General features: G+C 51.7%; 1 protein-coding gene across 1 annotated transcript; it reads right to left on the reverse strand.

Moving 5' to 3' along the window:
• Positions 1-27,012, reverse strand: PTPA (protein phosphatase 2 phosphatase activator). Its single transcript, XM_085077062.1, has 10 exons — positions 26,858-27,012; positions 24,660-24,760; positions 23,344-23,430; positions 18,229-18,354; positions 17,372-17,489; positions 15,818-15,917; positions 14,829-14,953; positions 14,228-14,328; positions 9,607-9,714; positions 1-4,617 (listed from the first exon to the last, which is right to left on the reverse strand). Exons 1-10 carry the CDS (start codon positions 26,880-26,882, stop codon positions 4,543-4,545), a joined length of 966 nt encoding a protein of 321 aa, XP_084933188.1. The 5' UTR covers positions 26,883-27,012; the 3' UTR covers positions 1-4,542.
• Between the last annotated feature and the right edge of the window lie 239 nt (positions 27,013-27,251).

The following is a 27,251-nucleotide window of genomic DNA, read 5'->3' on the forward strand; positions in this document are numbered from 1 at the left end:
TTCTGATGCGAGATTTCGACATTATTTATTATCCGTGTTACAGTTGCAACTGGGAACATGGGGAGGGACTCGTTCCAATTTTAGACAACTGCATTTACGCCCTGTGCAGAGCCGTCCCATGAAGACATTCCCAAGCCCAGGCTTTTTATAGCAAGCAGAAGCAACCACTCCACCCCCTGAAAGGCCTTTTCTAACCTCCAAAACCTGCTCACAGCCTTGTGCTCCTCAGAACCAGCCTATCTCCAAGCTGAAGATGCCCATCACAGTTCAGGCCTTGCTGAATCTGATGTGGAGACAGCCCTTTCTCAATTTGGCTCATCCTAGTTTGAAGTTTGGCACAATTTTACAAGACCCTGTGTGTCCCCAGGGTGTTCAAGGAGTTTCTCCAATGTCAATGGGAGGAGTGCTCATCCACCAAAGGGGAAGCAAAGTTAAAGGATGAAGATATCTCCTCTTGGCTATTAGAGCATGAAATGACCTCCAAAAGCCCTGTTAAATTCTACATCTGAGCCAGGAGAGTCCTTGTTGAAGCAGCAAGAAGATCCTTGTGAGCTTCTCAACCGTACAAGGTTTCCACCAGCACGTTGGCAGTGGGAGAGTTCAGGTTACTTTAGCAGTTATCATTAACAACCAATTTCACCTTCTCTGACCCATTTCTGCCTCCTTCCCTCTCTCAGGAAGCCAGTGCAGTTGCAGGGACATGGTGCAGAATCCAGGGCTCTTGTGTGGTTCAGCACCAGGCCCTTGGGGTACAAAGTGCATCTTCATCTTGGCAAGTGACCATTCAAGATTTTGCAGGTCCTGCCGTGGGGGTGCTTTGTTTATTCACTCACAGGATCCCAGCACTGCACGATGGAACTGAGCCACACACCAGGGACAAGTTAATACAGCAACAATGACATCAAGTAGTTCTATTTTTTATTCTGTTACTCCTATCTCCAGGCTGCTTCTCTCAACTCTTACTTCATTACTGGCTGCCATGAGCAACTGCTTATAAAGGAGGACTGTGAAGGAAGAGAGAGGGCAAGGCTGACAGCACTCTGCAAAATGCGCCCTGTGCAAAGGCAACAGCTGTAAAACAGCAACACAAACTGGCCTATGTATGGCAACCCCAATGATCCAGCTTTGAAAACTGTATTTTAAAAAAAATGGCTTGGTCAGTGGGCTGAAGGGGAAGACGGCCAGAAACCCACACTACGTCTGCTTCTCCTTCGCTGCGCGTCATATTCACCAAGGGACACACTCAAGATGAATTCAAGTGCCTTCAAAGCAAACATTTATGATCCAAGATGACATTTCTGCTCACCATCCACCCCTCCACTCTGCTGCCACTTTTAGCAACACGCGCTCACACAGTTGGCCTGTGTTGATGGAGAAGATGTAACCCAGAGACAAGAAAAGGAGCACTTGCTAAGCACAGCTACACTACCTCCAACTCATGAGAAGGTCCAGGTTTAATTTAATCCAGGTCTATTATAAAGTCCAACAAAGCTGCTGAACTACACTGATGCTGGAAGTCCTGAGTCAGCTCCTACAGCAGGACAGGAAAAAGATCTGAAGAAAAAGGTTTGAGTTCTCACCATGCCTCAGAAACAAAGCTCAAACGTCCTTTGGTTATGACAGTTTCTGATCTTCAAAAGGTATTTGCTGGCCTGGGATTGGGCTTTGCACATCACCTACCTGCCAAATCCCAGTTGGGATAGAGGGTGGACATAGCAAAAAAGTTAATAAATAAAGCACACAATACAACAGAAAGACACCTTGGAAAGACACAAAGACAGACTGGATCTACTGGATCATGCAGTTAAATAATGAATCAAATTTGGTGCAACCACAAGTGCCAAGTGCCTCCACAAGGCCTCTTCCCTGCACCAAAAGCCCCGGCCGTTGGCTTTGCTGGCTCTGCTCCCAAAGTGGGAGCAAACCCCAGTCTGAGAGAGACCAACACAGTCACCAGTGCAAAACACAGAAACTTTAATTAAACCTACAACACAGGGGGAACTGGGATTTGCTGCTTCGGACACGGAGCAGCCCTGGGTGCTGCCACACGCACAGGCAGAGGAGCTGAGCCCCGAGAACCCACAGGGGATGTCAGTGGGAGCAGGAGGGAGGCAAAGCAAGTGGCTGCCACATGATGGGGGCACATCCCAAGCAGGCTGGTAAGACTCAAACAAGAATTAGCTGCTTGACATCCCAAAATCCCCAGCAGGACAGATGTGCAGATGCGGGCAAGCAACAAACACAGAGCGGTGCTGAGCCTCCTCCCACCGCCTCCGCAGGTCCCAAGCCCAGGGACACTGTCCCCAGGGAGCACTGCTGCAGCTGCAGGGGAAGGAAGCACCTCTCCGCCCTTTTTTGGTGCTGTATTCCACATTTCTGTAGTCCCTCCCATCATTTCCACCCATCCTTTTGCATGGAAGCCCAATTTCCACAAGACGACCAGGAGAGGTTTTCCCAACCCTTGGGCAGATTAAGGAAACCAGAGGCTTTTGCTCAGCTATTGCTGGCCAGATGCTGCAGAGCCATTTAAAGCATGGGACACCTGCCAAAAGACACAGCAGCGTGAGGGGACACAGGTGGAGACACCAGGAGTCTCTGCTCCAGGCACGGGCTGCTCCACTGAAGATGAACTCATCAAGTCCCAGCCATGCACACAGATCTCCAGCAACATTCCAGGAGTGGATCCGTTTGGAAAGCCAAGACAAAACACATCCCATTTAGGAGTAAAACGAGACTTAACCCCAGTCTCCCATTTTCACTTAAAATACAAGTTTATGGAGTTGTTTCAGGCAGGTCAAAAGCTCCTTGTCCTCCACCCCCCACCCAGGGCCAAGGCAGGAGCAGACAGGACAGCAGCAGTGCCAGAAAGCTCTGCTTCACTCTGTGGACATTTCACCACCTCTTAACCTAGAAATCTTTTCTTACTCTCCTTCCCCTGAGTGCCTGCAAGAACCTTTACAAGAAGGAGCGCTTAGGTCTGTTAAAAATCATGAAAAAACAAAAATAAAATTAAAAAATCACAATCAGGTTTCTTGCCCCCACCCCAGCAGTGAAGCAGTCCAGCAGCAAAAGCTGAGCAGCCTGGCTGGGGGTAGCCCCTCCATGGTCTGCAAGAATGCCAGAGGAAGGATTCCTGCTGCTCCTGATGCCCAGCAAATCCCAGTTCAAAGCCCTGTTCCCCCACCCCCCCCAGCCTGGGCACCCCAAGAAGAAACATCCACTCTGCAGCTGCAAAGCTGTGCATCACTTTGGTCAAGACCTACAGACACACAGCTCATCTCAAACCCAGCACCAGCCCCTTCTACCATCCAGTGATACTGCTGGTGTGATCCAGACCACCTGCCCTCAACACACTGCTGCTGGTGGCACTGCAAGTGTGGTCCCCCTGCCTGAGCTCCAGCACAGCAACACCAGCAGGGAATGACAAAGGGAAAGAGCTTTCTCCAGGTATAACCTGCAGTCCTGGGCTATTTATGCTTTTTGTTTCCAGCGCAAATATATAAATGCACAAGAAGCTGCATGCTGCCCCTCATGCTGCCTGTGCTCCAGGCATGCCCCCCTCAAAGAGCTGGGGATTATGCTGCTTCATGGGGAAATCCCTTTGCTATGGGGCTGTCACTATAATTTACGACCAAGCAGGAACAACCATGGTCACCTTGCGCCACTGAGGCCAGCCCAGCCCCGGGGCAGCAAAGCACAGGGAGTGCAGAGGGCAGGTTGGACCCAGCCATGGATGTGTGTGAATGTGTCAGGGTTTGTGCCCGTTAAGAGGGAGCCTGAGCAGCGTCTTTGCATAGCTGTTCCCACAGAGCTGGGTCCCTCCAGGCACCCTGTCTCCAGCTCCAGAGCCAGCTCAGACCCACACAGCCCAGACGATTCCCAGCTTCACCCAAGAGAAGAGGCGCTAGTGGGAAAGGAAGAACCAGGAAACGTTGCAGAAGAGGTGGAGGGAGGGAGCTTTCTTATGCAGAAAAAGGGAGAGACGGTACCCTGGGCTTCCATAACCCACAGACATTCCCTAAAACTCCCTTTTCCCATTTCAGACCTCCTGGGCAGGCAGAGCTGGCTGATACAGACATGCGCAGGCTCACACCTCACCCCGTGCACTGGTTTCCCAAAGCAAACAGCAACAGGAAACTCCAATGAAAATTCAAAAGGGAAATTGCAGTTACCACTGCCCAACACATACACACGTGCCTTCCTCCCCTCCACACCCCTTTCATCCAGGAAGGGAAGCAGAGGGCCTTTGCTGCAGGGCAGCCCCTGCTCAAACGCATCCCCACGCCCAGCAGTCGCGCGGACGCGGCACAGCAAAGCAGCATGGCCCCAGCTCGGCCACTGGTGAGACGTCCCCGGGGTGAGGACGTGCAGGAGGAGCTGCTCCAGGTCCCATCTCCCGTGCCAGGCCGGCGAGTGCTTTGGATCTGTGGTTGCCAATGAGGATGTGCAGGAATGGATGGGCTGGGTGGTGAGGAGGGGGTGAGGGGAGGAGGAAGAGCGCCGCGCTGTGCCTCCGCTGCCTCAACTCCTCCCGCAGCCTCCTTAGGACGTCACAGGCTGGATGGGGAGCAGGCTGCCGAACTTAAAGTGCTGGATCACAGGAAACTTCTCCAGGCACTGCAGGAGGGGAGATAAAGAAAGGTGAATTCAGGAGACATTTCCACCTTATGCACACAGCCAGAGCCACATCCTGCCCGCAAGGTCAGGAGGCAGTGAGGTCGGAGTCACTCAGCTCAGACAAAGGCAGAGGATCAGTCCCATGTCTCACCCCCACATTCCAATCAGGCTCCTCAGGCCAGTAACACTTCATAACCCCATCCCCTTCCCTTCAGCCAGTCTTTTTCTTACTGAGATTCAGGCCTGGAGCATGAGCAGAAACAGCATGTCTATGTCAGCAGCTTTCTCCCTCACCACTCTCCTTGCTCGAGTTGATCTCTTTGAAGAGCTTCACCCTACAAATACTGAGAACTGCAGAACCCCCGGGGCAGAGAGACACTTCCCCTCCAGGCCACTGCCCACACTGGGTTTGAGGCACCATCCTGCAGCTGCAAGGCAGTGCCCAAACTGCATTCCAGACTCTCCAGTCTTTGATGGACCAGCAGCAGTGATTTTGCTGCCATAGTTTAAGATATGATCCTCTTTCTGACAACCCTCACCCCTAAAATTCCCACCTCCCACTGCAGAGTAATGGACCACAGGTCAGTCATATAGGTCCACTACAAGGCAGATCAGCTCAGAGCTACTTCCTGCAGCTACATCTGGGCTCTGCGTGGGGTGAGCAGGACTGTGAGGGCACAGCCCTTTCCACTCACCAGCCCCACAGCAGGAAGGTCATGGACTGTGGTCAATAACCACGTCAGAGTTTGCCAGCACTTGCCTGGCAGAGCCACTCAGAGCTCTGGTTTTTGAGTCACTGCAGATGCAGACTGCCCAAACCTCATGGAGGGCAACAGAGCAGGCTCAGCTCCATCACGCAGACCTCAGCAATGTGTGCTCACCAGCCATGCTGTGGTAACAATTCTCCATAGGAAGGAGCCTTGTGCTCTCCATGGGGCCAAACTGGACTCGCTGCAGCAGGGGAGACTCTGGGGCTGGGGAGGAAGATGTGTGCTGCAGACAGCTCTCACCCCAAGGCAGGACTCGGGCACAGGCACCCTGCCCTCATGCTGCTGTCATGGGCAAGCAGGAGGATTTGTGCTCAGAAGCCCAGGCCTACAGTAATCCCTTTGGAGCCAGAGGTCAGGCAACTTGTTCCAAGTGCAAGCACACTGGAGCCAAACAAGTTTGGATGGGTTGGAAGTACAGCACGGCTGGGGAATAATAGCCAGGCAGAAAACCACAAATCTCTACGGCAAGGCACCAAGGAGAAGTCCTGGGAGCATCAGGGCACATCACCTTCAAAGGTTCTTAATGCTCAGAGCTGCTGCCATCTTTCCACACAACCACTTAGGCAAACTCTCAGAGGAAGTAGGGCTGGATAACAGGAACATGAGGGGAGAGAAGAGAGAAATGAACACTGGAGATGCTGACAGCTAGAAATGTCAACCCAATTAGCTCCAAGGAGTCCCACGGAAGACCAGGCTGGTTGGGCTCTAGATGAAGAGACTTTACCACCAGTGGGAAGAATGGGTATCCATTGCACTTAACATAACACCAGCCCAAGAAGAGACAAGCAGAGAAACTTCTCCTCTTATATCCAGAAGGACTAGCACAAATTTACTGGGTTATCAGATGTACCAAGAGATAGGGCCCTCCTTGCATCAGCTGTGGATGAAACTGCACCCAACACTAGCTCAATTTCAGGCTTATTTCTTCTTGCCACCAGCTTGATAACACCAAAGGTCTGCTTGGGACTCTACTGGGGAGTAGATTCATGCACCAAGTCCAACCTTTAAAGATGGAACTGGGACTAGATTAGTTACAATGGAAAGTATTTCCTGACTGACTGCAGAAAAGGAAAGGTCAGGAGACTCAAAAGCAGGCTCAGGGGAAAAACATCAAGGCTGATGCTTTAACCACACTCTATTCTGTCGACTTCTTCACTTGCCTTTGATGGAGAGAATAAGAAAAGCCCTTGGACTTTCAAGTGAACACGTCTTCACCCATTATATTATAAATAGACACATTTGGGATTTCATAAACACACAGAGCTGAAGACACATTGTCTTCAGCCTACTGCTCATCCACCCTGGAGTGCCTGGATCCAGACCACAGCTCCTGGACACACGGACAATCCTGAGCTTTCTGTTGGCTGTTTAAAGTCACCTCATAGAGAAGACAGAGAAGAGATAAAGCCTTTGGAGTGCTTTCTAAATGAACTAGGGCTGGGGACTGCCCCACTCCCACCAAGAGGGATTTCTCCTGGTGTGTTTCCAGCAAGTGACCCCATGCTCTGCTGCTGCCTCCTCTCAGTCCCAGTGCCTGTCAGCACCATCCGGCACCCAGCGATTCTCAACCACCCCAGGCATGTTACAGAGCTGGAGCCTCCAGCTGAGTGTCTGATTTCACCTGATCTAATTGCAAGTGATCAGAGGGGCAGGGAGAATGGAGGGGAAAATAAATAAAACCAAAATCTTGCTCTCACCTTTGCCAGTCAGACAAAGAAACACCACAATCCCAAACCTTCCCTCTCTTTGCCATCACACACCCCAGGCTCTGCCACAGAAGCTGCCTGCCTTGAACTGGACAAAGACCCATATCAGCACCTGGGGGGTGTAGCTTCCTTCTCTTCTGCTAATGCTGGCAGTGGAATTTCTAATTGCAGAGACACTGTACTGGTGAAGGCTACACAGAGATCAGAAATACACTGGGAGCCAGCAGAAAAGAGACAAGATCTCCAGCAGTGACTTTGTGCCTGGCGTGAAACACCCAGGATTCAGTTTGCAAAGGATGAAGGTTCAGTGACTCCTAACCTTGTGTCATTCCCAGAAAATCAGTCAAAGAGATCCTCTAGTTGCAAATGTTGGTGCAACCTGCAGGACCAGGCACACCATAACTGAAAGCTCTGCCCAGCCATGCTGCCATATCCACATCCACACCCCTGTCTTCTCCCAAGCCAGGCAGAAACTGGCTGAGCCAGCAGCAGGGTAGAAAACTGCCCAGAACAGATTGTATCTAAAGATATAATATATCTACTACAAAAAAACAGTGAGGACCCCTGAGCAGGAGTGCCTCCTCTCCTCTGCCCACTGAGGTGAACACAGCTTCCATGCCATGCCAGGAGAGGACAACACTGCATGAGGACAATATTTTTAGGACTACAAATATTCTTTGAGGAAGAAACTAAATTTAAAGTGCTTTGGTTGACTCAATGTTTTTTACACTTTAGCCTAAATTCGTGTCATTACCCTTCACAGCAGCTTTTGCATTCTCCCCTTGACACAGCTACATCTCTGATATTTGCAGAAATGCACCAGTACCGGATCCAGCATTTTCACACAGAAAGTCACCTGCTACTCAAAACAGATTAAGGCCTTCAGAAAAGACCATGTCTTCACTGCACATGGAACAGCCAAAGAATCTCCCAGTCTCTACGGGATCCCTCAGCTGTGCTGTCTCCAGCCAGGGGACACGGGACAGGTATATCTGCCAGCACACAATGGCCCCAAGACATCAGTGAAAGTGTGCACTGCACTGTGGGCTCATCCCTGCCAAGCTCCTCCAGCCACATAAAAGTGGAAGCAACCATGGCACAGGACATGTGGGGCACTAGGCAGGAGTACCTGAACATCCTGGGGTATGTGGGATGCCAGGGGAGTACCCAGCTTGTGAAAGAACTGATCCAAAGGAAAGGAAGGACCATGGCAGTGCTGTTGAGGCAGCAGCAGACCACGTTGAAGCTCTAGGTTTTAGGAGACTCAAATTTCACTTTAAAGGCACTCACAGTGCTGTAATCTTCCCTTCAGACCCCTCAGTTCTCACACTACAGCCTCCAGCTCAGGGTTTTCCAGCAGGCAGCCTCTCCAGCCCCTGTGATGGAGCTGCAGCCCAGGGACACCCCTCCCTCCAAGGAGCAGCCCGGGGCACTCCTCCCAGGAGCAGCCAGGCGAGGGGGTCGGCCCCCAGCCCCACTTCTCCTCTTTGGAGGCTGGGAGGAAAGCTGAGCTGGGGGCGGAAGGAGCCAGCAGGCCTGGGAGTGACACCTCACAGATTAGAGAGGTATGTGGCCTGGAACCTAAACACAGGATGTGCAGTGCAGAGGAAGGGCTGGGGGAGGGAGCGGCCGTTCGGCACAGTTAACCCCTTTGTGCGCCGGGCCTGAGCAGAGCCACCCGCAGAGCCTGTGTGCCCCAGCAACAGGAGCATGTCCCAGCTCCCAACAGGAGCACGGCTGACAGCAGCAGGGTGTGGGATTAACTCCTTCAGGTACCACCAGTCTCCCTCGGTGCCACCAGATAGTTGCACCATCCCTGCTCCTCCAGCGCTTTAGCGCAGCCAGTGTGTCCTGCAGAGCCAGCACCATTCCCTCCGGAGGCCCAGATGTGGCGGTTCCTGTCCTGCTTCCTCAAGCCCAGGGTTAGCTTGAGCAGGAAGGAAGATAAGGGAGAGCCAAAACTGCCCAGTTGTCCAGGTCAGGGTTTGTCAGGAAAGCCTGGGGCAGTGCCAGCAGAGCTGGTAGGCGGAGGGTTGCCAAACCAGGGAGGTGGCTGTGGCCTCACTGGGCGGGCACATGGCATGGAGGGGACCTGTAGCAAGGGGAAATCACTATGAAGCATTCAGCCTGCTCTGGGGCTCTTGAAACGTGGGATGGTAATTTAAAATAAGTCTCCTCTAGCTGGTAAAATAGTGGTGGACCAGAAGAACAAGCAGGTCAAGACATTGGCCCTAATTTGGAGATCTGCACTTGCACTGTGGTAAGACAAGACACGGCAAAAGTCATGTTTGCAAGGAATGGCCACTTTGGGATTGGTTTTGGGGCAAACACAAGGCAGGAGCTTCCTTCTAGCCAGCAGCACCTGAATGGCTAAGGGCTCCCAAGCCACAGTTAGCAAGGAGTAACAAACAGCTGTGATGGAGTCCCCACACGTGGAACAGCACGAGAGCTGACCCACATGCTGAGAAGAGAGGAGGTGTGTGGTCAAGCAGCCTCCTGCCCACAGCACTCACCTCTGCCTTGTACATGCGAATGAGGCCCTGGTTGACCTTGGACCAGGAGGGCACGGCGCTGATGTTCCAGAGCTGGTTGGAGTGCTCGGCAAAGGGGCCTGTCTTCATCTGAAAGAGACCCAAGCACATGGCTGAGGGAGCCAGGCCAGCCAGGAAGCTCATGCACCAGCAGTGACTCACACTCACACTCTCTCCAAGCAAACATTCCCACCAAGCCCAGTGACCCACGCACCAGCCACCTCACTGCGACTTCCCTCCCTTCCTCCACGCTCCCTCCCGCTGCGGCCACATCACATGAAGCCGTGGCAATCCAGCTCCCCTCCTTCACTGATAAAATTAAGCCTTTTCCTGCCACGCTTTTCTAATCAGACCTCCCTCTGCACACCTCCCTTTTAATGACTGCATTAAAAAAGCCCCACATAAGTCCCGTTCTCCCCCCCAGTAGAGCTTGGCTCAACGCTGCTTCTATTCTACCCAGAAACCTCCCAAGTGCAGCACTGCTGGGCTTTCCAAGAAAATGACTCATTCCCCATTCAGATCGACAACAAGCAGCAGCGACAATCGTCGCTGCCTTCCCTGAATACAGAGGGCAGTGCAGGTTGGCAGCAGCTCTGTGTCCACAGCCCACTCCACACCTGCCTATTGCTGAGGAGGGCTCTAGGGGAAGCATGAACAGAGGGGACACACTCTCCAAACTAGCTCCAGAGCTGTAAGCTGCTGGCTTGCAGCAGATGCTTTATAATTTTCGGTTTTGGGTTTTTATTTTTTAAGTCCACTGTTTCTCCTCCCAGGGTGAGGGGTTTATAGGAAGGAAGGCAGGAGGGAAGCTGCAATCAGGGGCAGTTGCATGTAGATTCCCTGGGTAGCTGTCTCTCCTTCTCCTCCATGAACAAAAACAGACCCTCAGGGAGAAAAAGAAATACAACACAGCCACTCTGACTGAGCAAAGTTCCCATGACATCAGAAACCACAAGGCCGAGGCTGATGCTAAAGAAGAGCGTGGGGAGAGAGGAATCTCTTGGACTCTCATTCCCGACTTGGGGCTCGAACAACTAACCCCTTCCCTCCATGCACGCACAGGCCCAGAGAGAGGGTGGGAAAAGCACTTCCAAAACAACCTCTCTACCCACTATAAAAGCAAGCAAGGCCAATCAATCTGCTTTGGGAAAATGCTGCTGCCTTTCTGCAATGCCTGTGTGACACCAGCCTGCAGCAGAGAAAGAAAGAGAGGGAGAGGGTGGGGGGACCCAAAAACCCCACTGCATGGAGGGTGATATGCTTCAAACCCGCTGGCTTTGGGGCTGCAGCAGTGGGAGAAGTGGGTTGGCAGCTCTGCCGGGTGCCGGGAGAGCACGAGTGCATCTCCACTTCCCTTTGGTGCTTCCCGTGAGCTGGGGGATGACAGATGAGCCACTCCCTGTCCCCTCCGCCATGCGCTTCCCTCGCGGGTATGAGATGAAATGTGCACACACACAAAGCACGGCGCTCCCCGGCAGCGCCAGCACATCACCCAGCGCCAGGATTTGGCACTGGTGGGCACCCAAAGCAGTGGCTGTCAGGGAGCTCCGCGCCAGGCGGCTCCATCAAAGCCTCCCCTCCCTGCACAAGAGGTTTGGCTGCCTGAGTTTTGATGCCAAACCCTCCCCCAGTGTCACCGCCCTTCACAGGGGCACAGCTGGCATCAGCCATCGCCACCATGCTCTTCTCCCTTTCCCAAGCCAAAGTAGCTGTGCCCGGAGAGCGCGGAGGAGGCAGGCACAGCTGGCCAGTACTGTGCTCATGCCTGGCACGGCCACCACCATGGCCCTCCTCACCCAGGATGCCCAGAGAGGGATGGCTTGGCTATGGTTTCAAGCTGAGGAGGGAAAAATAAGAGGGATGAGAAGGGGAACAAAAAAAAAAAATCATCTCCTTCCAGCCACAAAGGGCGAAGAGGGAGAGCTGGGGGGGAGAGCGAGAGGCGGTGAGCGCGCTGCAGTCCCGCAGTGACCCCAGGGGAACGGAGTGAGTCAGAGCAGCCATATTGAGCAGGAAATTACTCACAGACGCGGCGTTCCTGCCTCTCGGTTCCCAAGAGAATCGGCCTTTTGTAAATGGTTCCTCTGTCAGTGCAGGGGGGAGGGGGACGGCTGAGGCCGTGCTTTCCTGTCAGCTCCTTCCCTTCCAGCAGAAATCCGAGCCCTCCCTTCCCAAATTTAGAAGCCAGATTGAAGCTGAAATTCCTGCTGCCTGCCCTGAGCTCTCAGAGGAGCATCTGGGCAAGTGCACTGATCCCACACAACAGCTGGGGTACCCAGCACCCCTCTTCTGCACACACACAGGCAGCCCTGCCTCGTTGCCCTGCACAGCCCCTGTGTGGCAGGCACTGCAGGGATCCTCCCAAAACCTCCTCATCCTCACACCTTCGGGTACCACACACACCCCTTTGGCAGGCAAAGGCAGCAGCAGGGGAACAGCTCGAGTCCCAGCCAGCTCTGCAAACCTCACTGTGTTCCAGAACCATGGGTTCAGGTCCAAACCCACCCTGCAGATTTCCCAACATCAGGTCAGCTCATGCAAAATTCACTGCTGTGCCTGGGCTCTGCTCTAAGGAGGATGTCAGGGTGGGTTCAGCCTGGACATCATCTTGCTGCTGCTTTAGGAGCCTGAGGTTTAACACATGGCAAACACCACAACAGAGTATCTCCATATTCCTGAAACATCACCTGAGGGCTGAGAACAGTACCTGCTCAAGAGAATATTCTCTCAGTTGACAGAAAACAATCTTCCTCAGTTGTAGTCTGAAACAAAACCTGCTCTCATGTCGGCAAGACATACCAGACCCACTGTGGGAACTGCTGTGGTGCTTGTTACATGTTTAACACCTTAAAAGGAGAGCTGTTTCCAGATGACAAGCTCAGAAGAAAATAATATCGCTCATTTATTAAAGTCTTTAATCCCTTCTGTCTTTTTTTCCTGCTATTTTGTTTTGTTGTTGATTTTGGAGAGAAAGCATTTAGAGGGCACTGAGGCTGCCTCGCCCCCCCTAGTGGCAGTCACGGCTTTCCCGGGCGCTTGGGAGGGGAAAAACCCAAGTTTTAAAAGGAAAATTTTTACAAAAAGGAAGGAGTACCTGCATGGAGATGCATTGAATACACCACGGATTTGGTAATGCAGGTTGCTGCCGTCCCTTTCAGCTCACAGCAGGAGGGCCGAGAGGGCTCCTTGCCACCAGGTGGCACTGGGGAACTCGGCAGAAACACCGAATTCCACGATTCACAACAAATGTGCAGAAAAGGAACTCAAGTCACTTATTTTAAAAGCCTGATAGAAAGCTGACTTTCTGCAGGCAGAAGCAGAGTGACCTGAAGCAACAGGATGGTGCTGGGTATTCTAAACCTTACCTGTCAACTGGGCGCTGCAGAATCTTCTACACACATTTCAAGAGATGTATGTTTTTAACAGGTCAGTGCACTGTCTGGATATTACAGGGGCCTAAACTAAAATAAATCTTTTACCATCTTGGCTCCTGATTTCCTGTCCTCATCTTGATCTTTTCCACCAGCACCTCTTTACTACCCTTGGTATGATTTATCTTGGTATTATGGGTTAAACCCTGTGAGGTGCTGAGTATCAACAAAGCCCTACCAGATTCAGCAGGACTTGACACAGCACCTCCTGGGGTTTGGGCCAAAGGCTCCTATGAAGATTTCCTACATGAAAGGCTAAGTTCCTAGTCTGTAACCTCCCTTCTCATCTAATCACTAAATTAGAGAGACGAGGAGGGGGAGAATGCAAACAGAACAAAGGGGAAGAACTGCACTCTGTCCTTCAAAATTAATCCCATTAACTCCCTCTTGCCAGGGACAAGAAATCCCTCACCACAACAGAGTGGGTAGTTCTTGCTCTCCTTGTCCAGACTGTGCAGTGAGGGAACTGGGAGAAACACAGCCAGATCCTCCACTGATGCTGAGGGCAGTAAGGCACGAGCTCCTTCACTGAGAAACAGCCCATGGCTGCCAACAAGCTGAGGATCACCCGCTCCTCTCCCAAGGGTCCTGCAGAGGCTGAGCAGAAACACAGTCCTGAGAGCTCTGCCAGCTGGGAGAATCTCAGCACCACTTCTGCTGTGCGTCAGCTGCAAATAAGGCGCATTTAATCAGCAACACTTTTGGTGGAACCTGGAGGAGACGGAGGAACACAGGGTGTTGGGAGCCTGCCCTAAGCAAGGGGAGGCCCAGGGCTGACAGGCAGCACCCAGTGGCTGCAGGGAAGGGAGGTTGGTTGCCTTGGCAAGCCCAGTCATTCTGCAGTTCCTACTTCCAAGTGTATCTGCAGGAACCAGTCTTCTCCATCCAAGTTCCCACTGACTGATCCAAGCGATGATCCAAGGTTATTTGTTTGTGCTTGTTACAGCTCCCTTCAACTACAATCCACAGCCCATCCACCTTAATTACACTTTCCTCTCAACATCCCTGTCTCAACTCATTCAAGGAGAACACCTCAGCCATGCAACAATGGTTCATCTGCACAGTTCCACAAGAGCAAACAAACAGGCAAAGGAGGAAGAGAAAACTACAGCCAGAGCCAAGTATCTAATGTCAAGAGAATGTCCCTGTGGGACAAACCTTCCATTCCTCACCTCTGTAATGAAGAGGATGCACTCCAGGAACATGAAGTCCTTATGGTTTTCATTTACCACCTTCTCATCCACAAAGTGCCGAGGCTCCAGACTTGGATGGTCTAAAAGGAGTAAGAGACAACAGGAAGTAACCAGCATGGTAACCCCCTCCTGAGACCAAGCTCAATCAGGTGCTGTCCTGCCCCTTGCCCAGAAATGCAACCCTCCCATCAGAGCTCTTTAAAAGGCAGCACAGAGTTGCTCCCTTCTATCTCACATCCCACTCCAGGGCCTCTGCAGTGACAAAACTCCCCAGAGCAGAGATTGCATTTTTTAGCACCAAAACCAAGGCTCTCCTTTCAAAAAGCTTCATTGCAGTCACTGCAATAAAGACAGATGTACTATACAAGGAAGCCTTCCATTTCCCAATCAGCTTTATTTGGAAAGCTGAGGTTAAAAAAAAAAAAAAAAAAAAAATCCCAGCCCCAAACTCTCCTGCTGTATTATACACAAATCTGACATATTTGAATTTAAAAGTTAGCCCCAAGTCCCATATCTTTACAATCCAGACAGATGGGGCAGAGGGCAGGCTGGGACACGAGGAGAAGATTTTTATTAGTACCTATCAGCTGGGAACTGCCCCATATGAAAGGTAGGAATTGGAAGTCATCCAAGCCCCACACGCCCTGGCTGCCAGCAGGTTCCATCCTGTAGGTCTTCTGCAGTTTTCGCATCACTTCCAGGTACCTGAGAGCAAAGAGAAGAGGAAGGGTTAAAGCAAGGCCTTCTCCTGTCTTTGACTTACATGAGGACAAGAACAACCAGTCTGGGAAAGGACACAGCTTCATCACTCGTAAGCAGGACCCCCACATACAGCACAGTTCACAGAACATAAATTCAGCTCCTTTGCCATAGAAAGCAGCCTGATGGTACATAATACCAAATGCAGAGAAATCCAGTGGCAGGGACTTATTTTATCTGCAGAGTCTTATGTTGGTGCAGATCTTTCCTCATCTCCACTGTTATTTGAAAACATTGGCACTTCGCATTCCTTCAACAACTTCCAAAAGAGCACAGCGTTTTCTACCTTACAGCAATCACTATTTCCACTTTTCAGGTGGAAAATTAAAGCTGGAAGTACTACTGAAGGAAATTGTTTCCATGCCACCAAACAGTGATACGGCTGGGATTAGATCTCTGGACTCCAAACACCCATTCCACCAGTTTCATCACTATCAACTCTACCTCCTGGGCTGGAAACACATCTAGAGGAGCAGTGGAGGCCTGCCAGTTGCATAGATTTTTTATTTTTGATGCCTGAAGAGATGCTAGATCCTCTGATCAGATATTCCTGTCTATCACAATGCACAGAGCCTCACCCACAGAGCTCAATAACTTGTGTTCCACTGAAGTAACTTTCCAAAAGGATGCTGCCTGTGACAGACAAGGGGACATCACATCTTTTAAAGATAGTTATAATGGGTCAGTGTCCAGTCCATTAAAAAATACATCTGTTCCTAATTTTGTCTAAAATTGTCTTCAGCTTTCCCATTCTACCCTTCAACCCTAAACAGCCCAACACTTTCAGCCCTTCTCCTCCCATTACCTCACCTGTTAAACACTTTGAAGACAATGGCCATCTGGTCATCCACTCTGAGCACACCAATTTTGCAGAGGCAGCAGAGAAAGGCTGCAAATGCAGCTTCGTGCCCTGGAGTTAAAAGACATGAAGAGACATGACACAGGTGTCTCTGGCCCCCAGGACAACCTTTCTGTGGACACCACAACAGCTCTTCAAAAATCACAGCAGTCACAGTCCCCTCTCAACCCTGTTGTCACTGTTAATGCCATGAGCTGACAGTATTTCATTCCCCTGCAGCACCCACACAAATTATACCTTCTGGACATTCATAAGGTGATCATTAACTTTGAGAAAATAAGAAGTTCTTAAGGAAAAACAGCTCAAACTGGGCATGCTGGAAGCAAGACAGGGACTTTCCCAGCAGCTTGGCACAGCCAGTAAGTGGAGCACTGCAGAGTCATCTGCTCAGAGGATGCAAGAGAACCTCACATCTGCAAGCAAACAGATTTCCTCCTGCTTCAAAAATATCTCTGTCGGAAGGATGCAGATCCCATGACACTGCCAGAACAGTCTGTCCCAGAAGGTACTGGGATCTCAGGCTGAGTCGCTGTAGCTTGGCCCTCCAGCTAATAGCAAGGAAAAGAAACAACCAGCAAACCCAGAAATGTCTTTTAGTGGGAAGGACCACGGAAGAAGGGAGAGTAAAAGATAAGCAGCTCCACACTATAGACAGGTGCAGCTCCCAGTGTAGGAACAAAATGCTCCCATAGTCTGGACACTGTGAGCTGAGACATAGGCCCCTGGATTGGGACACACGGGATGGGAGGAGAGGTTGAATTTCCTTCTCTGAGCTGACCAAACCCCATTCAGCGAGTCCCTTTCCAAGGACAACATCTCCCCCTGGTGCCAGTGAGCTGCAGCCAGCACTGTACAGCCTACAACCCTTCAGCCTTTACCCACAGCCTCCTCTTCCTCTCCCTGCCCACGGCCAAAGTCATGTTTCCTTGCACTCACAGCATCCTGCTCTCCTGCCTTTTGGTGAGGACACACTTGTCCTCTAGCAAGGAGCAGAGAATGTAGGCAAGTCTGTATTTAGATCTCACTGAAGTCTGTGTGGTTACTTCAACCTGCAATTCAGTATCTCCTCAGGTTCTTCTACCTCCAGATTTCAAAGTCCCTCCGTAAGCAGTAATGTCCCTCCTAGGGACCACCAGACCTCTACGATGTCCCTCTAGGGACATCTCCCACTGAACATGAACTTGGTTCTCGCTCTAATTCCAATTCAAGGCAGTATATTTTATCCCTCTAAACTGCCTGTTGGAGGACTGCTGCATGCAGCTCATCCCAGAACAGCTTGGTTCCCATTGCCTTGGACGAGATGTGAAAGGGTTTCACAGCTCCAGCACAGCTCCCAGCCACTGCTCTCAGTCACAGCCCACAGAGGGCAGAGTGGTGAGGGGGCCCAGAAGGAAGGTGTTTGTTTCAAGCTGGCACTAAAAATAGTGGTAATGACATACAGCACCCAAATCCAAAGGGCCCCTTCCCAACAAACCCAGCCTTAACCAGTGTGCAAGCCCAGATACCTGTGCCATAGTCAATGCGGGTGGAGTTCCCCACGGATTCCTTCAGGTACACAGCCACTTCTGGGGCAGCATCAGCCAAATGTTTGGGAATCACTGTTGACACCAACTTTTCTGCCTCCTGGAAGACACAAAAGACCTCCCTAAGTGAGCACAGACCTGTCACTGTCCCCAGGGATAAGGCATCCCCTGTTCAGGTGCTGTCACAGTGTGGGGGCTGCAGTGGTGCTCTCCTGCAATGCCCAGAGGCAGCACAAGAGAGGAGCAAATTCTCCTGTTGAAGAAGTCATCTCCAGAAACTGAACGACTCAGGGAGAACTGATCCTGACACTTATCCAGACACACATCCTACAGGACAGAAAAGCTTCACCACCCAAGTACATTGACTCAGTTACCCATCAAGCCATCTCCAGGACAAAAGCATCACTAGAGCAGCAGAACAGCTGCAAGGCCACTGCAGCTGGAACTGGGGCTGTGCCACCTCCACAGCTTGATGCAGGGCAAACCCTCTGAGCTGAAAATGAGAGCACGTTTTCCCAACATTTCTACGATTTTGTAATACAGTGGGCAGCTGTAAAGCAAAGGAATTTCTTGGGCTTGGACAGCCCTCATGGCTCATCCAGAACTTGGAGACCCAGCCAAGAGCATTTACATGGCCCATATGTTCTCAAAAGAGGAAAAAACAGCACCAGGTCAGGGGTAAGTGATGCATATCAAGCGGTGGATCCTTCAAGGCTTATCTGAGCAATTCCTCTGTGAGCTGCTTGGCTGCTCTTGACAGAGCCATTCTCCCACCCTCCTGGGCTCACTGCCCTTCTGTGGGAGCTGCAGGTAACACTACACACCACAGACATGCTCACCTGGTCTAGCTTGGCGTACCAGGTCCTGAAGGCTTTGTTCCCAAAGCGAGAAGGTTGATCCACTGGCGGGGTTTCATCAATCCATCTGTCAAGGGTGTTCAGCAGAGCCACCAGCTTTTCAATGGCCTACAGAGAGCAAGAGGATGAGGGGTCACAGTGACATAAAGCAGAGCAGTCCCTCAGGCTCTGACATCTCTCTCCTTGATGGGAGTCATTAAAGCCCACACCATTCTTCCCAAGAGAGGCAGGTGGAAATGGGCTGTGCCAATCCTCCTCAAAATGCAGAGGGGACAGAAAAACCATTCTTCCCTGCAGGAGATCAGTCCAGTAAAAAGCCCAGCCTGAGGCAGACTCCCCTGTCACCTACACAGTCTTTCATGAGCTGTAACAGCCCTGTGTTCCAAAATCTCTTGGAGAAGAGCTACAGCAAGCTCCCAGCTGTAGAAGAGTCCTCACAGGACTGAGAGGCAAGGAAGTGCTACACAATTCAGGGACCTCCAACACATAATTCAGGCTCTATATCCTAAGGATCATGCATTCCCCATGGGATAAAGCATAGCATGTATACAGTGCCATGCATCCTCACCAGTGGCTGATGATGTGATTTAAAGGCCTTCTCAAGGCTCTAATAATTGTCCTGAAGTGTCTCTTAGGAGCCAGGATTAGTAGTTGATGCTGTTAAACCACGACACATTTGTACAGCAAGTCAACCTTCTCAGCATGATTCCTGTTGCTTCAAACTCCTACTCCAGCCCAGGCACACCAACTGCATGTGGAAAACACAACCTATCCAGGGGAGGGGGCAACCTGGTTTGTCCACCAGTGCTCTCATCAGAGCAGGAATGAGAAGCTCTCAGCTCTTAGAAAAATGTCTCAATTCGAACACAAAGCTCACAGGAAGACAGCAAAAATAGCAGGACCACAGCCATGTTTTTCACACACAGTGCTGGAAGTGAGGAACTCATGCAAGGTGTATGAGAGTGGCCATGAAGGAAAAGAGGTGCAGCAGGTGACCAATGTCTCCAGTTGTGCTGTCAGACCAGAGCTGGACAGTGCACACCTTCTCCCTGCCTGCACCAAATGGCTGGGGAACAGCTACACCCCCCATACCAAGAGGCAACACCACGGGCAGCACTCACAGCAGCTCCAGACAGTTTCAGGAGGCTCTGCTGAAAACTGGTCACTCAACCAGAGGCTCTGGGATTCTCCTTGCCTCACTCCAAGCAGCTGGAGAGCTGTCAGCCACCACAGCAGCTGCCCAGGCCCCAGGCAATGTAGGCTGCTCTGTCTCAAGAGGGGATTCCTCCTTCAAGGGGACAAAGAGGACAGCAGAAGCAGCGGCTGGTTTGACTTTGCTGGAGGCATCGACCGTGTGAAGCCGGCTGGTCTCCTGGGCTGTGGTTCAATTCTTCACGCTGCTGTCGGGAGGATGAGGAAACAGCAGAGCCCAGCAAGTTTCCAGCCCTTGAAGTGCCACTTAGAGGGGGGTGGGCAGAGCTGGGCATGGCAGAGCTGTGCTGCTGCTGAACCAGCTGTGGGTCCCCCGCCAGAAGGAAGGGTCTCATGGCAGAAACAGCCTCCCACAGACAGTGACTCCAGAGGTGCCACCCCAAGGACATAATGGGATCAGCCACTGGGAAGCAGGAACAGGCAGGAGAGGGATCCACCCACCCAAAGACCTCAACATTTGGCCATTGAGCCAGACGAGTCTGAGACAAGACGTGAGTACGCCAAGAACACAAAAAAGCCAAGGGACCAGAGGGCCTCTGGGTGGCCCTGGAGGCACTAACAGGCCAGTACCCCAGATTACATGTGGACTACAGCAGCACAGCCCCCCCTCTGCTTCAGTTCCCTGCTCCTGAAACACTGCAAACACATCCCCGTTGCATTTGGCCAGGTTTGGACTCAGCCCTACTCCTTCCTGGCTATTGCATTCCCCTCCAATTAAGCAACAGCATCCCCAGCACTGGATTGCATTAAATAATTAAATCGTGCTGGTGATTTATCCGCCGGCACCAGCAGCTCATTATGAGCAGCCACCGTATTTCAAACCCTCTCCACGAGCACTCGATGCTGCCGGGATGAATGACTGGCACGGACCAGCTCCTTCCCTGGGGAGCAGAGAGTCCAACCTCCCCTTCCCCACTCGCTGGCTTTAAAGGGATTAAAAGCCCAGCCCCACTGAACACGGGAGAGCGGGACCCAGCTGCCGGCTCAGCCACACCAATAAATAATTAAAGAGATGCAGCTCATTTTGGGCTCAACGCCCTTTGAAAAGGGGGTAACTAAAAGAAGCAGCTTCCCATTGTCCAGCAGAGGAAGCTTGTACATCCAGGGCTGACCCCTGTAGGGGAGAAAGGAGCTTATGGAAACACAGCCATCAGCACCACTGCAGCCTGTTTTGCCTGGCTGGGTTTTTAAGCTCTATTTTTGCTTTACCTTTCCAGTGATCAAAGCAAGGGCAGCCTCCCCCCTGCTCTCCTTGCTCTTCTCGTTGTGCTGATTTTGCATCTCCTTGACCCTGAGTCTGCCACCGGTCCCAAAGGCAAACCACAGAGCTTCCTACAGAGCACAGACCTGTCAGCAGCTCTCAAGAGCAGGGGCCAGGCAGACAGAGGTGCTGAGGAGGCATCACGGCAGCCAAAGCTGCCCGTGGGGACCAACTCTCCCCCTCTGGGCTCCTCAGGCCCTGTCAGAATAGGGAGCTGCTAAAATCAGAGCATTTGCTGTCTCCCCCACCTCCTTCCTGGAAGCAGAGCAAGCCACAAGACCAACCAGTTTCCCCCAGTGCATTGGGCTGTTTGAAGGGAAGGTCTGCTCCTTGCATGGCCAAAATTAACCTCCTCCTCCTCACTGCACTACTCCTCTGATCCAAGTCACTGCTCCAGGCTGCAGCCCCAGCAGCTGCTGATGGATCCCCACGTGGAGAGCACTCCCTCCAGGAGGGGAAGGCAGGTCACAGCCTATCACTCACACAACCTTGTGCCAGACACAGTGTCTGTGCCAAAGTCTGCTATCAGTGCCTGTCAGATGCCTCCAGCAAACCCTGGACAGCTCCATGCAAGGTGTCAGTAGGAGCAGAGCAAGCTCAGCAAGTCTCCAAGGGGGCTCAGCTCCCACAGGATTCAGCTCCTGCTCCAGCAGAAAGGCTGGTATCGACACGTACTCTCTGGAAACCACTAAGCTGTCTCTTTCAAAGCAGAGCAGACCATTCTTCCATTTTTTATTCCATGGCAAAGCAATACCAGTAAGTCACAGAGAGGATACGCATTCAGCAGAAAGGATTCCAGGAGGTCATTTGCCAAAGGAAGGTGTCCCTGGCATTTGATCAGGGAGGAAGATGGGATGGCACAAAAGCACATCAGCAGCAGGTACAGCAAAAGAGAAGAAAGATGAGCAGAGATGCAAGAAGAGGCCACAAGGGGCTGAGCCTTTAAAAGCACAGATAAGCAGTTTGATCTACAAAGGAGCCTGTGTGAACAAGCAACCTCATCAACAAGACAACCCTGGGGATGCTCCACCTGTGCCTCAAGTCACAGGCTTCTGCTCTCCTCAGTGTGGGGAATGAGATTTGCTCCCTGGCACTTCCCAAGCAGTCGGGATTGTGTCTCTTGGACCAGGACCGTGGATGGAAAACATTCATTGCAAGAGGGCTCTTCTGCAGACACAGCCCTGGTACAGCTTTTCCTGACAGCTCAAAGGGCTTGTCGAAGAGGGTTGGGTTTTTCCCCCCTCTTTGTTTTGTTCATTTTTAATGCTTTGTTTCCCTAGAAGTGCTCTGTGAATGGTTGGGAACAAGCGAGATCATGACAAAGACAAAACTCAAAGGTGAAATGCAAACAGCAGAAAGCATGAGCAGCATTTGACAGCAGTTTCTACTGAATTGAAGGAACAAAAGGGGGGCACAAAGCCTGTTAGAGAGACTCATTATCCCCGATCCCCTTCATGAACTACAAGGGAGTTTCTCATTCACACACTGGCTCCTAGAAGGGAAGGCTGGACTCAACACAGTACTTCAAACACGAAGACTGGATTAAACACCATCATCAGCTGCCTTCCCACACCAGAATGAAGCTATAAACACACAGGGCCCAGTCTGCTGCCCATTTTGCCTTGTTCTTTATACATCACTCTCAGCCTTCTTGCACAGCCATGATCAGTAAAAATGTACCCAAGAATCTCCTCATTGCAGCACAGAGCAAGGAAGGAGGATCCAGTGTACAAAGGAAGAAAAGCTGGTGGTCAATGTGTGCTCTGTGGATTGGCAGCACCCAGAGAGCCCCCCGGGCAGCAGTGACACCACTGAGGGTGCCTGCTCTTTCCCTCTGCCTCCAAATGATCTCACTATGCCCTGAGAAGGTGAGCAGGCATTAAAACTGGCTATGGCAGCAGGCAGGGATAAGTGACAGCCACATTCATGCAAGGGGAAAAACAGGTGCTATCTGCTTAACACCTTGGAAGGGGTGATCCTGCCCCACAGGTTAAACCTCTCAGCCCAGCCCAGCATCCCTGTGAGCTCTGCAGCCCCGGGGCCTTTAGCACAACCCTGGGCAAGGCAGGTGCAGACTGTGACATGCCTTGAGGTCACAGCTGTCAGACCAGAGCTTGCACAGCTCAGCTTCAGCCTGGGCTGAGGAGACTGGTGTTCTTAATGCAGTCTGAGCAACAAGGAGGGACAGGGAGAGAAGTGGTTTGCCCACAGACTTTCCTACAGGAAAGCCAGTGGGGCAACAGGAATAATACAGACATCCCAGCCTTTTCCCTGGAGGGAATATCACATCTTCATAGCATCAGTAGTCAAAGCCAGACTATGAAAACAGGGTCAAAATGTGCCCTTTCTGCATCCTCCTTTTCCCCACCAGCTTCTGCCCACTTGCTCAATTTCCCATCCACCAAGCACATTCAGAGCCTCTGCACCCTGGGAGGAGGATGGCATTCTGACATTTGCATCCCCAGCCATAACCCAACCACATTCATTCTATCTTGGCTCCCAGATAAGATACCAATGCATTGCTCACCCACAAAATACTCACTGTAGAGCCAAAAAAAAACTAAAAAAAAAAAAAAAAAGGTGAAAAAAGGCAGGAAAAGAAGGGATCCAAACTGTTCTCCTACCTCTGAAACTTTGTATTCACAGGTCAGCTTCTTGCCCCTGACACCTTCGTTCAGAGTGAGGATGAAGCCCATGTAGTCTGCATATGCCTGCAAACACACCGAGAGCACAGAGCTTTAGTGAGAGCCCAGGGTCTGTCTGAGCACAAAACACAGCACAGGGCATCCTGCACCCCAAGGAAACCCTTCCCAACACACAACACTGCTTCCTTGGAGACACCCAGGAGTGCAGGGTTTGCTGTGAGGTCACTGCTCTTTTTGGCAGCAGAAGGCAGGTGGTGATTGCATTGCTGTGAAAATTACAGAACAGAGAAACCTAAAAATGCTCACACTGACCCCAAAATCATTCCCTCAGCTTCTAGCAGGTCAAATTTAAACTTCTCAATTCTGCAGAGTTTCTGCTGTGCCCAAGCATCCTGCTCTGCACTGCTCCTCCCAGACCTGTGCTGTTATCTCCCCTTTCCCCCTTGGACTCTTCCCTGTGCTCACACACGATAGGGAAGTGGCAAACAGCCTAGGCTCCTCACTGCTCCTCTCTTTAAATTTGCTGCTTTGGAAGCATCATCTCCAGTGCAGCTCCACAGCAGCACACTGCCCCCTCTCCCTCCCTGCACTGAAATCCTGACCAGGAGCAAGTCCTTAAACCCAGGAGACTTAAGCTGGAAGCTGCACCCAGAGGTTTGCTTGACACCTGGCTATAACCTCAGCTTCTCTCAAGATATCTCATATCAGTCATCAAGTAAGAATTTGCTCCTAAGAGGTGGAACAAGTCTGGGCCAACACCTCAATCCCTCAAAGGCAGAGAGGGGAGAACCTGCCTGTTCCACCAGCTCCACACAAGATGTAAACAAAAATTATCCAGGAAATTGAAGGGCTCAGCTCTAGAGCTCTTTCCAGAACAGCATGGTGGGAAGGAACAAACCCAGGCTGGTGCTACCAGGGCCAGGCAGCAGAACCATGCTCAAGGTGAGCTCAGATAGGGCTGGGTAAATCCAGCTGGGTTATAAAGTACAGGCCAGCTAGGTCATACAGTCACCAGCTTCTCATCCAGCTTGTTGGGAGGGAGCATTAATAATTTCTAAGCACCTCTGGTCTCCCTCAACCTCTGGGCTCTCCCAGAGAGTGTTTGGCTGCCAGACTCCACACCTCACTGCCAGGTAATTTTCCTACAAACAAGCACCAACTCTTCTGCTTTAAAACACAAATTCAAATATTTCCCATTCTTTACCCAAATCTGCTTTACGTCCTGGCTGCTCCCAGACGAGACCTGGCTGCCACCAAGAGATCAGCAGCACTTCCCAGTCTTCCCAGAGCCATACCTGAGAGCGCTTCCACTTGGCCATGTCAGAAACCACGTTTATCTCCTTTTTCGGGACCATGAAGCATTGCTGGACAGGAGGAGCCACCTCCTCAGAGGAGCCTGGGAGATGCAAAAAAGAGGTAAAACAGAGGCACTGGAGAAGGAGAAATCCTCTGTTTTTCTTAGAAATGAGCATTTATTTCTCAGGAGTTACAAAGGACACAAATCCATCCCAACTGGGCTGTAATCTCACCAAGTCCTCCTCACCAACATCTTCTCAATCTACAGATAACATCCTCCTAAGGACACTGCAAATCTTTAGAAAGAAGCACTTTGTCTGTTTTCATGGTTAAAGTTGCACTTTCCCATTCAGACAGAGACTGGTGCAGGAGATAACAAAGGCAACATCCAGCCAGTTTAATTATTTCTGTCTAGTGCAGCCAAGCCTCAAGTCATGCCGAAGCACTGAGCTCTCCTACAAACTAACTGTGCCTCGGTTTTAGGTGTCAAGCCTGACTTTCATTCCTCTAGAAAGGATAATTCCTGTGTGGACAAGCTGGAGCAGTGCAATAAATGCAGCCCAGAGCCACAGTCCTGGTCCAGGCAGCACCAGGATTCGGGGAATGATGGGACACAGCCTCTTTCAGGTGGAAGCTGTGAAGATCATTTAATTTGAAAGCTCTCTCAAAGCCCAGGATGACATATTTAATGCAAATGTGAGTTGCTAATGCATTAGAGGGGTTCTTTTCCCCAGTGTCTGAACCCAGGGCCCAACCTGCAGAACCAGAAAAGCTCCAGGAGGCTTAAAGTAATTTGTATTATGCTCCTGTAAGTGCATCCTTTAATAGCAAAATGCAGTGCAGAGAGCACTGTCAAGGAACCTGGGCAGTAATGTCAATTTATGACTTCTGTCAGAGTCACACAGTTCACCTTTTTAATCCCAGAAAATCTGCAGGCACCTATCCAGCACCAGCTGTGCTGCCACACTCCAGCAACTGCTCTCCACAACTCAGCCAGTTCAGGCACTCTCTCCCCAACAAATACAACTAAATTCCAACTCCTTAATATATTATCAGCTGCATTTACATAGATAACACCACCCAGAAGCATCAGCAGCCTTTTCCACAGTGCTCTCTAGCAGGCAGATCAGATTAAAAGGATTCCAAAGTCCCAGGAACCACGCAGAGTCTGCTATAGATTCGTCACACAACCTTTGACAGTCATTTGACTTCTCTGCTTTTCACATTCGCCATGCACAGAACAAATTCAGCCTCAGCTCCTGCCTTGGGTGTTGCGGTGTTCGGTTCATTCCTGCAGAAGTTACAGCAAAACTTCCAGGTACGAGGATGAGAGGAACAACATGTGATGAATTTAAATGAAAGACACGTGTGCCTCTCTTCTGAAAATTCAGCACACAACTCACAGCAGCTGGCACCATAACAATGGAGCTCTGCTTTTAAGAGTTTATAACATGAAAACAATGAAAAACTCCCAAGCAGTGAAGTGAAAAGGTAAACACTCATATGTCCATAGGTACAGGTGACACACAAAGCCCAGTGCAGTGTCCTGATCTGGGCGTTTGCCCTTAACAGAACCCTTTTTCATCTCTCTGTGTTTGTTTCCCAGTTATCACTGCTTCTAACCCACACTTAGCGCGGTTCTTCTTGGTGAGGAGACCAAGAATTCCTAATGAAGGAAACAGTGAGGGCTGCAAGGGTTACAGTATCCTGGGATGAACACCGAGGAGTCCAAACCTACTGGTGTGATGGAGACGGGAGCGCAGTGGGTCAGCTTTGTGACGAGAACTTGGACAGTGGAGACACTTTCAAGCTTGTGCCATGATGTGGGGAGGGCGAGTCAAGCCCCGACCTTCTCCAGCGCCAAAGACCACCCGGCTCAGCAGGAGAACCAGGGCTGGGGGTCACAGGGACCCCGCATCCAGAGCTCATCCCAACCGCCCACCTCGCCCTGGGGTGGTGCCGAGACTCGGGGACCCCAAGTCCTCCACACGCTCAGCAGCTCTCCCCTCCCTCCCCGGGCCGGGCGCTGCCGCCGCCGCCCCCCGCAAGCCGGGCCAGGCGCCCTCGGCCCAGCGCTCCGGGGCCTGGGGCCCTGTGTCGGCGCTCCCCGGCCCCGAGCACGCTCCTGAGGAGCCCCAAGCACAGCCCGCAGCCCGGTGGTTCCCAGAGCCCCCAAACACCCCCGGCCGCCTCTCACCTGCCCGCCGCTCGCTCTCTGCCATCTTCCCGCAGCCCGGCCCGGCCGCCCCTCACCTCCCACCTCCGCGCACGCCGAAGCCGCCGGCGGCCATCTTTGAGCAGGGCACGCCGCCCGGCTCGGTCGTTCCCGGCGCTGTCACAGAGAGGAACGGCCTCTGCCGGCCACCGTCGTGCCCTCGCCGCCATGTTTGTGCAGGGCGCGGCCCTCCCTGCCCACACACGGGAGGGACAGGTGTGCACGGAAGGGAGCAAAGCTGCGGAGGGGCGAGCTGGAAGACCCTCCTCACCGCTGCCGGGAGAAGGCAGCGGAGAGAGAGCCCGCAACCCGGCTCCGGCATGGGCCGCAGGGCTCCATCCGCTCATAGCATCACTCTGCCCTTCTCAAAGATGGC

Source organism: Lichenostomus cassidix, chromosome 17 (genome assembly GCF_008360975.1).
Source record: "Lichenostomus cassidix isolate B80296 chromosome 17, HeHo_3.0, whole genome shotgun sequence".
In the NCBI taxonomy this organism is placed as follows: Eukaryota; Metazoa; Chordata; class Aves; order Passeriformes; family Meliphagidae; genus Lichenostomus; species Lichenostomus cassidix.

What these genes read in the sequence shown, in the direction of transcription:
- PTPA (XM_085077062.1), bottom strand. Translation starts at nt 26,882, where the DNA reads ATGGCAGAGAGCGAGCGGCGGGCAG. An exon ending in GTGAATACAAAGTTTCAGAG is followed by an intron (nt 18,355 to 23,343) that starts GTAGGAGAACAG and finishes TGCTCTCTGTAG; the next exon opens with GCCATTGAAAAGCTGGTGGC. An exon ending in GTCTTCAAAGTGTTTAACAG is followed by an intron (nt 14,954 to 15,817) that starts GTGAGGTAATGG and finishes CTTTGCTCTCAG; the next exon opens with GTACCTGGAAGTGATGCGAA.